The 14,405-nt window shown below is 37.2% G+C and overlaps 1 protein-coding gene across 8 annotated transcripts in view; it reads left to right on the forward strand.

Annotated features, from left to right (window-relative positions):
* The window catches only part of LOC110443300 (focal adhesion kinase 1-like), a 175,113-nt gene that overhangs the window by 142,010 nt on the left and 18,698 nt on the right, over positions 1-14,405 (forward strand). For all 8 annotated transcript variants that reach the window (XM_021487482.1, XM_021487499.1, XM_021487448.1 and 5 more), the window contains 2 exons: positions 6,119-6,198; positions 9,144-9,697. In XM_021487482.1, the coding sequence (XP_021343157.1) occupies positions 6,119-6,198; positions 9,144-9,697 (634 nt within the window). The remainder of the gene's footprint in view (positions 1-6,118; positions 6,199-9,143; positions 9,698-14,405) is intronic.

Raw genomic sequence — 14,405 nt, forward strand, 5'->3', positions numbered from 1 at the left:
CTTAAATTGTAAATTTCAGGACCCCCGAGCTATCCGTTCTCCCTTGGGGAGGGGGTAAAGTTTACTATAGTTTATATAGGGAAATAACACTTTTGGGTATATTTTGACAACTTTCTGTAGGAAATTATTTTTACTTGGTGAGAATTATCCTTGGAGGTAGATGGTTTCAAATTGTAAAATTGAGATTCCTACCCCGACCCCTGGGGCCAGGGCGGGGCCCCAAAGGGAAAATTAATCAATATTTCAAAAATCTTCTTCTCCAGACTCAGAGGTACTACAGTGATTTTCTTTACGTGGAAAGAAAGATCATCAGGGGCTTTATTTAAATTGAAAATATCAGGACCCCGAGCTATCCGTTCTCCCTTGGGGAGGGGTTAACGTTTAATATAGTTTATATAGGGAAATAACACTTTTCGGTATATATTTTATATATTTTCAGCAGAAAATTGCTCAAACTTAGTCAGAATCATCTTGGGTAAATGAGAGTTTTACTTTGTAAAATTAGGATTCCTGCCCCATCCCCAGGGGCTAGAGCGGGGCCCCAAAGGAAACATTTACCAATATTTTCAAATTCTTATCCATTGATGACATGACAAGTATTGTATTTCACTTAGTTTACATGCTGATTTCCACATCACATCTAAACAATAAAATAAAGCTACCAGTATCTATGATATAACTCAGGTGACCGCTAAGGCCCTTGGGCCTCTTGTTTTCATTCTGACACTTTTTGACGAAGTTATGGCCCTTTGTTGAACAAATCCTGAAACTTTTTGTCCAGACAACTCCTTCTAAAGTTATGGATCAATTTCATCGAAACTTTCCAGATATGATAACTACCACCTGAAGTTGTGCATCAAGGCATTCTGTTTCTTTCTGACCCTTTTTTTGTTGTTGAGCTGATGCCATACCGCAGCGTCCGTCTGCAACTTTTTCTTTAAAACGGTACTTGTCCTGAACGCCCAAGTAGATTTTCACTAAATTTGGTCTGGAGCTTCCTTGGGCCAAGGGGAATTCACTTTGTATAATGATGCTGTATCCCTGGGAGCAGAGGGGCAGGGCCCAATAGGGGAAATAGAGGTAAAACCTATAAAAACCTTCTTTTACTGTAGGGATTATGAGATTTTATCCTAATTTAGTCTGGAGCATCCTTTGGCCAAGGGGACTCCATATTGTATAAATGGTTGGTGTGACCCCCCTGGGAGCAGAGGAGCAGCCAAATAGGGGAAAAAGAGGTAAAACCTTTAAAATCCTCCTTCTACTGTAGGGATTAAGAGATTTTATCCTAATTTAGTCTGGAGCATCCTTGGGCAAAGGGGACTAAACTTTGTATCAACAGTGGGTTTGGACCCCCGGGGGCTGAGAGTTGCGGGGCCCAATAGGGAAATTAGAGGGGTCTTTCTCAAATTCCACATAAAGGTTTCCCATGGTTCCTATAGTTATGCATTTCAAATTTTGGAGATGATTGGAAAACCAAGAGGCCAGCAGGTGGGCATATTGAGTTTGGGAGTAAAACGTTTGTTAGTTCTATATTGCTCAAAAAGTATTAGAGGGATCTTTCTCAAATTTCACATAATTTCCTCTTGGTATGCATATCAAATTTTTGGCCTGATCTGAAAACTAAGATGCTGACAGGCAGCCATCTTGTTAAAGTTTGTTATCACTATTTATCAGAAGACTGGAGGAATCTTTCTCAAAATTGATATGTTGGTTTCCCTTGGTCCTCAGCTGTGCATGTTTAATTTTGAGGTTGATCAACAGACTGATTAAAATGGCAGACATGCAAACCGATCAAACATATAAGAGAAAAGAAGAGAAAAGATTGAATGGACACAGAACCAATGAAGATAGTATGATGGTGGGCACAAAGATCCCTCTGGGATCTCTTTTATACAAAGTTACAAACCTATGATTTTCAATTGTTATATGACTGATAAAAAGAATGGAAGGTTTGAATGAAGATTATCAAATCAAGTTACAGAAAAAAATCATAAAGAATTGAGGGGAGATCTTAAATGTTTACCTTATTTGTTTAAATAGAAGTACAGGGAAGTTGATGATTGCAAGTATGGTTGTTAACGTATCAAGACCGAGTTAAGTAACGGGTTATTTAGAGGCCAGACCACTTGTTACAACAATGCTGCTAAGGGACAGCCTTAAGCTGTCGGAAGTATGAATCATCGAGGAAAAGGAACGACATTTTGCTTACAAGTGTGTGTATATTTATTGTACAATGACCAAACAGGCCACATAGTAGTAGTATTTACATATAAGCCAGCAGCTTAGTGATAGTGTAACTCGAATATCTCGTCACAAAATATTTGTTTGATATTGCTATAGTAGAAATAATACCAGGACTCAACATCTCACCACAAAATACTTGTTTGATATTGCTATACAGTAGATTCCGCTTAATATCACTTCCCATTTGTCAGCGGAAAACATTATATTAACCGAAACATGACATAAACAGAATATGTATTTTCTGGCGTTTTTCATCCCTCAAAACCGGAAGTGAACTTAGTCAACTGCCTAAGTGTTGTGGCTCTACGAAGAAGATTGTAAAATGAAGATATTTTGTAACTAATCTTGTTCTTTACTCTAGTTGAAATATAGTATGCGTAAATAAGTATAAAAATACATATATTCTTTGTAATTTATTTCAGTATGCAGTTACATTTCATATAGTTAGTAGCAAAATGACGATCAGTACGATCGTAACTATGATTGTTTACTGCAGTAGTGATGAAGGCATACAAGTGTTTGGCTGGTATTCTGCATCAAATTCAATTGTAAACATGAGACTTGGTAAATATTTACATTTATCTTGATATATATACTGTTCTTTCGCTAGTTACATATTTTTATAGTTTAATTTCTTTAGATATTTGCTGCAAGTGTGACATCGTTTTCTGCGAGTGTCTATGTTAAATACTGCTATCGTACGGTGACCTTTTACCTTTGAAACGTAGCATTTCATTGGATGACCTCAATATGCAAACAAGAACACCAGGCAATCAGATGCTGTGTTATGTAATCGGGTAAACCCAGCCGTAAACGAGGGAAGTGAAAAATGTAACCTCCTGTTACGATTGTTTGAACAATAAATGATAACACAAAAGGTAATCTCTTTATTACATCGACATTTGGAAAGTGTAATTAAACATAGGTCATAATTTTGCAATGAATAAATTCTCGCAGATCATGATTTTACACCAGCAGCATACAGTTGAATTACGACAACACCATGTCGGCGTCGTATGTGGGTTATTTGAGATTCAAAACGAAGACAATTTTTTCGTATTGTACGTGAACCTTGGTCAAACTTAAATAATTTAAGAAACTTATTGTTTGAAAGACACTCTTTATTTTAATCTCAACCAACATTCGTCATATTTTACGGAAGACCATCCACTTGTATGCCTACTTCACGACAACGTAAATTTATTCAATCTGGAGACGAGCTGAAATGGAAGATAGTACACATGCATGTTAGTTGAAAGATTACATCACATGTACACTTGGCATTAGAAAAGTTTACAGATGTAAGACTGTCCTGGCTTACCCAACCACAGGTGAATATCCTGTTAACAAGTTTGTAAGGTCAACCTATTGTTTAACAGTCAGCCAGGTGTAACCTATTGTTTGACAGTCAGCCAGGTGTAAAACATACCCCGTTAGGGCGCGGCGATGTTTACATAACGCGTCCAGGTGTGACAGAAGGTCCCCGGGGGTATTTATCATGAATCATTACCCCCATTTACCTGTATTTTTTTTGTGACTGTGGCCAAAATAAAGTGATATTAATAGAAATCGACATAAAATCAGGTGATAATAAAAGAATTGAATTGCATAGATTATATAGCAGGAAAAACGGTGCATCAGAAAAACATGATAATAACCGAAAAGTGACATTAACGGACGTGATATTAAGTGAAATGTACTGTAGTACAAATAATACCAGGACTCAACATCTCACCACAAAATACTTGTTTGATATTGCTATAGCAGAAATAATATCTGAACTCAACATCTCCCAATTGTATTGGTAGCGTAACTCAGCATCTCAACACAAAATACTTGTTTAATATTGCTATAGTGGAAATAATACCTGAACTCAACATCTCCCAGCTGTATTGGAAGTGTAACTCAACATCTCAGCACAAAATACTTGTTTGATATTGCTATACATCTCACCACAAAATACTTGTTTAATATTGCTATAGTGGAAATAATACCTGAACTCAACATCTCCCTCCCAGTTGTATTGGTAGTGTAACCCAACAACTCACCACAAAATACTTTTTTAATATTGCTATAGTAGAAATAATATCTGAACTTAACATCTCACCACAAAATACTTGTTAGATATTGCTAAAGTAGAAATAATACCTGAACTCAACATCTCCCAGCTGTATTGGAAGTGTAACTCAACATCTCACCACAAAATACTCGTTTGATATTGCTATAGTAGAAATAATACATGAACTCAACATCTCACCACAAAATCCTTGTTAGATATTGCTATAGTAGAAATATTACCTGAGCTCAACATCTCCCAGTTGTATTGGAAGAGTAACTCAACATCTCACCACAAAATCCTTGTTAGATATTGCTATAGTAGAAATATTACCTGAGCTCAACATCTCCCAGTTGTATTGGAAGAGTAACTCAACATCTCACCACAAAATAGTTGTTTAATATTGCTATAGTAGAAATAATATCTGAACTCAACATCACCCAGTTGTATTGGAAGTATAACTCAACATCTCACCACAAAATACTCGTTTGATATTGCTATAGTAGAAATAATCCCTGAACTCAACATCTCCCAGTTGTATTGGTAGTGTAACTCAACATCTCACTACAAAATACTTGTTTAATATTGCTATAGTAGAAATAATATCTGAACTTAACATCTCACCACAAAATACTTGTTTGATATCGCTATAGTAGAAATAATATCTGAACTCAACATCCCACCACAAAATACTTGTTTGATATTGCTATTGAAGAAATAATACCTGAACTCAACATCTCACAACAAAATACTTGTTAGATATTGCTATAGTAGAAATATTACCTGAGCTCAACATCTCCCAGTTGTATTGGAAGTATAACTCAACATCTCACCACAAAATACTCGTTTGATATTGCTATAGTAGAAATAATACCTGAACTCAACATCTCCCTCCCAGTTGTATTGGTAGTGTAACCCAACAACTCACCACAAAATACTTTTTTAATATTGCTATAGTAGAAATAATATCTGAACTCAACATCACCCAGTTGTATTGGAAGTATAACTCAACATCTCACCACAAAATACTCGTTTGATATTGCTATAGTAGAAATAATACATGAACTCAACATCTCACCACAAAATAGTTGTTTAATATTGCTATAGTAGAAATAATACCTGAACTCAACATCTCACAACAAAATACTTGTTAGATATTGCTAAAGTAGAAATAATACCTGAACTCAACATCTCCCTCCCAGTTGTATTGGTAGTGTAACTCAACATCTCTCCACAAAATACTTGTTTAATATTGCTATAGTAGAAATAATACCTGAACTCAACATCTCCCAATTGTATTGGTAGCGTAACTCAGCATCTCAACACAAAATACTTGTTTAATATTGCTATAGTAGAAATAATATCTGAACTCAACATCACCCAGTTGTATTGGAAGTATAACTCAACATCTCACCACAAAATACTTGTTAGATATTGCTATAGTAGAAATAATACCTGAACTCAACATCTCACCACAAAATACTTGTTAGATATTGCTATAGTAGAAATATTACCTGAACTCAACATCTCCCAGTTGTATTGGAAGTGTAACTCAACATCTCCCCACAAAATACTTGTTTGATATTGCTATAGTAGAAATAATATCTGAACTCAACATCTCACCACAAAATACTTGTTTAATATTGCTATAGTAGAAACAATATCTGGATAAAATTAACTTAAACCAAAATTATCCTGATTTATTTGTGTAGATTTCACAGAAATATTTCCACAGTGCAAAGTGTAAGGAGAAAAGTATTTGTATTCTTGAATAAATATCTTATTCTGTTTAATGATCAACATTTGTATTGGATTCAGTGAGATCCTGGAGGAAGAAAGACGTCGACAGGAGGATGAGATGCGACGAGATAACCGGAGGATACAGGAAATCTCATGGAGTATGTATAATGTTTGTATTGGAGTGTCTTTATTGACTGTCATACACACATGGACAGGAAATCCTTAAGAGTGTCAATTTACAGTTACTTACAGCGTATGGATGTTACTGTTCACTTGTGTACAGCATGGATAGCAGGTACAGTTCTGTACAGGATATTACACAATAGAAGGGGGTGTCAGCCTACAGGTAAAGGTGTGGTCAGACACAGGACAGCATGACTTTGGACAACACACATGTGTGATTTTATTTAGAAACATATCTGTGATAAAGAGAGCATAACGCAGGATGAAAAGTTGGATAATGTTATATTCAGTTGGGACAAGTTTGTTGTAGTCTTTATTGTTGTGTGATTGACATTAATATAGAAACAACAGTTCATTTCAATCAGTTGGGAAGTTCTATTATTTAAATACCTACATTCCTTATTAATGTGTCATTGACAAGTAACTAACATTTTGTGTGATCTATGTACGAAAATATCTGTACAGTTATTGGATACTTAAGGCATCAAAAGTACAAACAAACATAGATGTGGATGTGTTAGACAATTTTGATGATGTTGAGACAATCTGTCACAAGGCAAAGCCAAAAGAGGCCAAGTTTAAAACTCTCCCTGCAGAACTCCATATCTAATGCTCACGGATCACAACCAGGTAACAAAGCTTGCATTCTGTTTTTAGAATTTAAAAAAGAAAGTGAGAATTTAGTAGTTTACCCTATAGGTAAGCTGGTCATCAGGCTGGATTGGTAATAAATCATGTGAACCCAGACACTTTGACCACTGCTGATGGGGCTACTATGAATACTGTGCTAGTCAGCCAAAGATGAAGTTATTGGAGAGTTACTATCTAGGCCACCATAATTTGATTGAAAAGATTTAGAATTGGACTAATAGAGTCTTACATGGGTCTATTCCGTGGACAGGGATATCTCAATCCGAGGGTTGAGATATCACTGTCTATGGAACAGACCCATGTTTGATTATTTTTCTCACATACTTACAACTAATCAAATTTGAGTCAAAATAAACATCGAACTGATTCTTCTGCCAAAGCCCTAGGATTGAGACAGATGATTCCAAATTCACAACAATCGTATGACATCACGGAAACAATACAATGACGTCACATTGACAATTCATCATTATGACGTCATAGCGCGTGTCAGCTGTTTTCCCCTACCCTGTGTGAGAAAGAGTTATCTCTTCACTAGCAACAATGGGATCACCCTGTGATGCATGTGAGAAAAATATCTGTTGTGCATGAATTATCATATTTAAGTTGATTTTGATGTTTTTAAACAGGAAAATATTGATAGAAGATACAAAACTAAGTCCGAATGCATAGTATGTAGACATACATATTTAATTTTCTGTTATGCATCCTATAAGGAAAACTACCAACTAAAATGTTATTAGGAAAACTATAACTTGTGATTGTCAGAAATAGTCCAGATCTTTCTATCCTACTGTTAGATTATCAGGTTCCAATGATAAATGCAACTGACACATTTTAGAGGATATCATCACCAGTCCTGTGTGGAACTGTTTGTTGGCTATTGTGTTTGACCTTTGGTACTTACACTGACCTCAGTGTTAGTGATATGTAATGTAGTAGGATTGGTACTTTCTCCTAACAGAAGTAACAGGGATTCTGCATACCGGGAAACTTTCGCACAGTCAAATTTTTCGCCCTTCACCGCTAAAATCGATTTTCACCAAATGTTAATTTTGCCCATCACATTTGATTTCTTTGTAATTAGGTCACCTGAGCTTTACTTTTTACATTTTTTAACTTCTTCTCAAGAACCAGTGGATGGAATGTTTTCAAACTTGGTCAGAATCATCCTTGGTAGATGAGGCTACAAAATTGTAAAAAAAAGATTCCTACCCCAACCCCTGGGGCCAGGGTGGGGCCCCAAATGGAAAATTAACCAATATTTCAAAAATCTTCTTCTCCAGACTCAGAGGGTACTACAGTCATTTTCACTGCATGGATGGAAAGATCATCCGGGGCTTTATTTAAATTGAAAATTTCAGGACCTCCAAGCTATCCGTTCTCCCTTGGGGAGGGGGTAAAGTTTACTCTAGTTTTATATAAGGAAACAACACTTTTGGTATATTTTGACAATTTTCTGTAGGAAATTATTCTTAATTGGTGAGAATTATCCTTGGCGGAAGATGGTTTTAAATTGTAAAATTGGGATTCCTACCCCAACCCTAGGGGCCAGAGAAGAGAAAATTAACCAATATTTCAAAAAAAATCTTCTCCAGACTCAGAGGTACTACAGTCCATTTCAGTGCATGAATAAAAAGATCATCAGGAGCCATCCGTTCCCCCTTTGGGAGGGGGTAAAGGTTACTATAGTTTATATAGGGAAATAACTCTTTTGGGTATATTTTATCCATTTTCAGTAGAAAATTATTCAAACTTGGTCAGAATTATCTTTGGTGGATGAGGGTATTACATTATAAAATTGGAATTCCTGCCCCATTCCCAGGGGCTAGGGCGGGGCCCAAAAAGGGAACATTTACCAATATTTAAAAAAAATTATCCTTTGATGACATGACAAGTATTGTATTTCACTTTTCAATTTTCAGTTTACATGCTGATTTCCACATCACATCTAAACTAACAATAAAATAAAGCTACCAGTACCTTTGATATAACTCAGGTGACCGATAAGGCCCTTGGGCCTCTTGTTTATTTTACAACTTACTACTCTTCGCTGTTATGATAAAATCGCTATCATAAGGGAGTACACAAAAGGCATAAACTCAAAAATACTCCTATGACCTTGTAAGAAATCAACAAATTGTTATACACTTGAATTTTGGGAAGAAGAAATGAACTTATTTTCATGAAAAAAATCTTCATCTTTGCAATCCCAAAGGAGATTGAATTCCAGATGGGAGAGTTATTAAGGGTACTTTGTGTTTTATAGGGTCGAGCGGGTCAGATATCGAGGAGCCACCCCCCAAGCCTGCCCGCCCCCAGTATCCTGCCATGTCTCCCTCTGGCTCCACACCTAACTTGACCATCAACAGCAGTGTGGCCAGTCTACCACACCAATGGAACAGCACCACCAACCTACCTGTAGGCCACAGTACCCCTCTGCAGGCCCTCAGTCCTCAGATACATCCCCCGCCAGCCTCAGAACCCGCCACGCTACGTAACTCCCAGCTGCCTGCAGAAATAAACCTGCAGCACTACTTCCCCTCCTCATCAGGCTATACCTCAGTGCCTTTCTCCACCAACCACCAGCAAGGCATGAGCACCATGGACTCTTCCATGCCAATCCACGCCACCCCAGACCCAGGGGCTGCTAGTCTGCCTACACGCCGGGGTGGGGCTTCTTCAAAGCCTTTTGGATACCATGTGCCACGTAATCATCATGAGTTGTCTGATATCCTTGGAAACCAGTACCATAAGCCATCTCCAAGGAACTCAGCTGTGATAGACCATCAGGTTTCCAGTGAGCCTAGGCTTTCTCCTGAGGTTGGTTTCCATTCTCTTCTTAGTCTCTTTATTTAGAGGGGAAAAAAACAGTGTTTTAAATATTTCTTTATTTAGAGAATATATAAATTCAATATTCATAAAAAATTCCATGTGATTTATAATCTTAAGTTCATATTCAAATTTACAATACTAGACCCTTTGTAATATGAAAACCTGTGAAATCAGGCCTGCAACTGACTACATTTGTAATCCAATAAACCATGATATTGTATAAAATACGAGGAGTGGGAAATCCAACATCCGTGCAAAGAGTTCAACAAAGTTCTGTGTTACCCAGCAGACAGATTCCACAAGGACTACACGGGTCCAGCCATGAATAGAAGAGTAATCAAAAAGAAAAGATGTCCACGACAACATCGTGCTGGGTACAACGGCTTTAATCCAAGTTTACATTGGCTACATTTGACATATGCAGCGTATCGTCATCAGAACAAATTTAAATACAAAAAGGCAGGCATAAGGTTAAAAATACGGTGCCTAACCTGGTAACAGTAATAACAACGTTTGCTTGAATGACGTAATACATAATGCACAATTAAATGACGTCATCAATAAGGATGAGGGCTGGCTGAAATGCGGAAAATTAATATTCAGTATTCATCGCACAAGCTAAGATAGCAATGAAGTCAACACATAAAAAGATAAAACAGTCCTATGGATTAAAATAAATAAAGTTGTTACTAATTAAATGCAAAACATGTAGATGTAAACAATATAAATCATCTATAGAATATAGAATAGTTTTAGTATTAGCAATATAAAATATTAAAACTTCAGATCAGTTCTGTTATTTATGAATAATGCAACCATGTGACGGCACTTTAGGAATCATCCTAGTACAAGGTAAGTCTCATCGGCATTGTCTTTCACTATCCAGGTCTGAATGAATGATGCAAGATATGACTTTCTGTAAGGATAGGTATGAAGAACTCTGAAGAATCTGTCCTTGTGGAAGAAAATCAAAATCATATGCACCTATTAGCTCACCTGCCAGAAGTTAATACCATGGTGTAGCGTTGGGCGTCATCCTTTTGCTTAAACATCTTCTTCTCAGTAACCAAACAGCCTAGGATGATGATAATTGGCCTGTAGCATGCTGGGATAAAAGGCTTCCAAGTTTGTTCAAATGAATGACCTTGATCTTTATTCAATGTAACAGGGCTAAAATATGTTTTTAACCTTTAAATAACTTCTTAGCAGTAACCAACAGGTCTAGGACAATGATATTTGGCCAGAAGGTTGCTGGGATAAAGGGCTACCAAGTTTGCTCAAATGAATGACCTTCGCAAATGTTCAAGGTCACAGGGGTCAAATATGTTCAAAATCTTTAAACCACTTCTTCTGAATAACCATAGGGCACAGGATAATGCTATTTTTTCCAGTACCTAGCTGGGTTGAAGGGCTACTAAGTTTGTTCAAATGAATGATGTTGACTTATATTCAAGGTCACAGGAGTAAATTGTCTAAAAAAAGCTCTGAACAACTTCCCCTGAATAACCAAAAGTCCAAGGATATTGATATTTGGCCAGTAGCATGCTATGATGAAGGGCTAATAAGTTTGTTCAAATGAATGACCTTGAATTACAGGATCAAATATGTTCAAAATCATTAAACAACTTCTTCTGATTAACCAAAAGTCACAGGATGATGATATTTGGCCTGTAACATGATGGGATGAAGTGCTACCAAGTTTGTTCAAATAAATGACCTTGACATTTATTAGCTCACTTGGCCTGAAAGGCCATGTGAGCCTAATCCTTACTGCAGCGTCTGTCTGTCTTTCCTTCTGTCCGTCAACTTTTTCTTTGAGCGACTTCTTCTGAAGAACTTGAGGGCCTAGGGCTATGATATTTGGCCAGTATAGGTATAAAATGACGTTGACCTACTTTCAAGGTCACAGGGGTCAAATATGTTAAACTTTAACAATCTTCTCAAGTTCCATAAGGCTGAGGGTCATACTATTATGCCAGTAGGTATATGGGATGAAGTGCTATAAAGTTTGTTATTGAAATGACCTTGACCTACTTTCAAGGTCACAGGAGTCAAATATGTTAAAAACTTTAACAATCTTCTCAAATTCCATAAGGCTCAGGGTCATAATAATACGCTTCAAGCAACTTCTTCGGAAGAACTGAAAGGTATAGAATCTTCAAATTCGGCTGGTGGCATCCTGGGATAGAGCCCAATACAGTTTGAGAGTGAAAATGACCTTAACCTACTTTCAAGGTCACAGGGGTCAAATGTGTCAAACTCTTCAAATGACTTCTTCTGAAGAACTGAAAGGTATAGAGTCTTTATATATTTGGCTGGTGGCTTCCTAGGATAGAGCCCGACAAAGTTTGAGAATGAAAATAATTTTGACCTACTTTCAAGGTCACAGGGGTCAAATATGTCAAAAACATCAAACGACTTCTGAATGATCAAAAGGCATAAAATTATGACCTTGACCCACTTTCGAGGTCACATTTAGTCAAATATGTTTAAACATATAAATGACTTAATTCAATAAACAAAAGGATAGGGTGGTGATATTTTGCAAGTTGCATCCTGAGATAAAGGGCTATACATTTTGTTCAACATAATGACCTTATTCGACTTTCAAGGTCACAGGGGTGAAATATTTAAAAAAAAAAGAACAGGTTCTTTTGAATGACTTTTAATCATAAATAAAAGGATAGGGTGGTGATATTTTGCAAGTTGCATCCTGAGATGAAGGGCTATACATTTTGTTCAACATAATGACCTTATTCGACTTTCAAGGTCACAGGGGTGAAATATTTAAAAAAAAAAGAAACGGTTCTTTTGAATGACTTTTAATCATAAATACTGATAATTTGCCTTTAAAGTGTGAGATGTATACCAGGTGAGCGTTACAGGCCCATTTGGCCTCTTGTTATTCTTCCTCTTCTCCTGCTCTTCCTCGTTCGGCCTTAAATTTTGTCCGCGCGTTTTCTCCGAAACCATATGTTGGATTCCAATGAAACTTCAATCTTTGAAAATTGAGGCATAAGTCTTGATGTGCAAGACATCATTTTTTCACGATCGGTCAACAAAGACTGCCGCAGCGGCCTCTGATTGGTTGAAATTAAATATTGTTTGATTTTGCTCAAATTTTATACATTGGTGTATTTTGGCACTGCGAACATAAGCTGCTGGGGTTTAGGGGACTTCTGTAATGGTCCCCCATTACAATTAATACTATTCAAGTATTTGGCTAGAGTGCTGTCACATGGTTGCATTATTCATAAATAACAGAACTGATCTGAAGTTTTGATATTTTATATTGCTAATACTAAAACTATTCTATATTCTATAGATGATTTATATTGTTTACATCTACATGTTTTGCATTTAATTAGTAACAACTTTATTTATTTTAATCCATAGGACTGTTTATCTTTTTATGTGTTGACTTCACTGCTATCTAAGCTTGTGCGATGAACACTGCATATTAATTTCCGCATTTTCAGCCAGCCCTCGTCCTTATTGATGACGTCATTTAATTGTGCATTATGTATTACGTCAATCAAGCAAACGTTGTTATTACTGTTACTAGGTAAGGCACCATATTTTTAACCTTATGCCTGCCTTTTGGTATTAAAGTTTGTTCTGATGACGACACGTCGCATGTGTCGAAACTAGTCAATTTAAACTTAAATGAAAACCTTTATACCAAGCAAGACATCGTCATGGTCATCTTTTTCTCATGATATTTTATGTTATTAGTCTCCTACCGGTGAAACCGGGGGGAGGGTGCTATAGTTTCCCTCTCCATCCGTCTGTGTAAGTTTGTCAGCGCTCTAGCGGCTTCATTCCTTGAGGGATTTTGTTCAAACTTCACACAAATACAAAGGACCATAATATCTCGGACAAGTCCGAATTTCAGGGTTGTTAGGTCAAGGTCAAGGTCACTGTTACTATTTTTAGCTCACCTGGCCCGAAGGGCCAAGTGAGCTTTTCCAATGCCGCAGCGTCCGTCGTCTTTTTCCTTTTAAACGCTTCTAGTCCTGAACGGCTCAGAGGATTTTGATCAAATTTGGTCTGGAGCATCATTGGCCAAAGGGTTCTCAGTTTTGTATAAACGGTGGGTATGGTCCCCCTGGGGGCAGAGGGGTGAGGTCAAATAGGTAAATCTTCTTCTCAACCAATTGAAGGATTTTGACCAAATTTGTCCTAGAGCATCTTTGGACAAAGGAGACTCAAGTTTGTATAAACGGAGGGTGTGGCCCCTCTGGGGGCGGGGCCCAATAGGGGAAATAGAGGAAATTTTTCTCCTGCTATACAAGTGAAGGGATTTAAACCAAATGCAGTCTGAAGCATGATTAGGGACAAAAGAATCAGATTTGTATAAACTGAGGTGTGTGGGCCCCCTTCTTTGGGGCAGATGGGTGGGGCCCAATAGGGGAAATAGAGGAAAACATCAAAGATCCTTCTCCTTTTGTACCGATGAAGAGATTTTGACCAAATTTGGTCTGGAGCATCATTGGCCAAAGGGTTCTCCTTTTTAGCTCACCTGGCACGAAGTGCCAAGTGAGCTTATGCCGTGGTACGGCGTCCGTCCGGCGTCAATATTTTACTTTAAACGACTTCTTCTTAATAACTGAAAGGCCTAGGGTGATGATATTTGGCCAGAAGCAAACTGGGATGAAGGGCTACCAAGTTTGTTCAAATAAATGACCTTCATCTA

The sequence above is a fragment of the Mizuhopecten yessoensis genome, unplaced genomic scaffold (genome assembly GCF_002113885.1).
Source record: "Mizuhopecten yessoensis strain PY_sf001 unplaced genomic scaffold, ASM211388v2 scaffold1957, whole genome shotgun sequence".
NCBI lineage: Eukaryota > Metazoa > Mollusca > Bivalvia > Pectinida > Pectinidae > Mizuhopecten > Mizuhopecten yessoensis.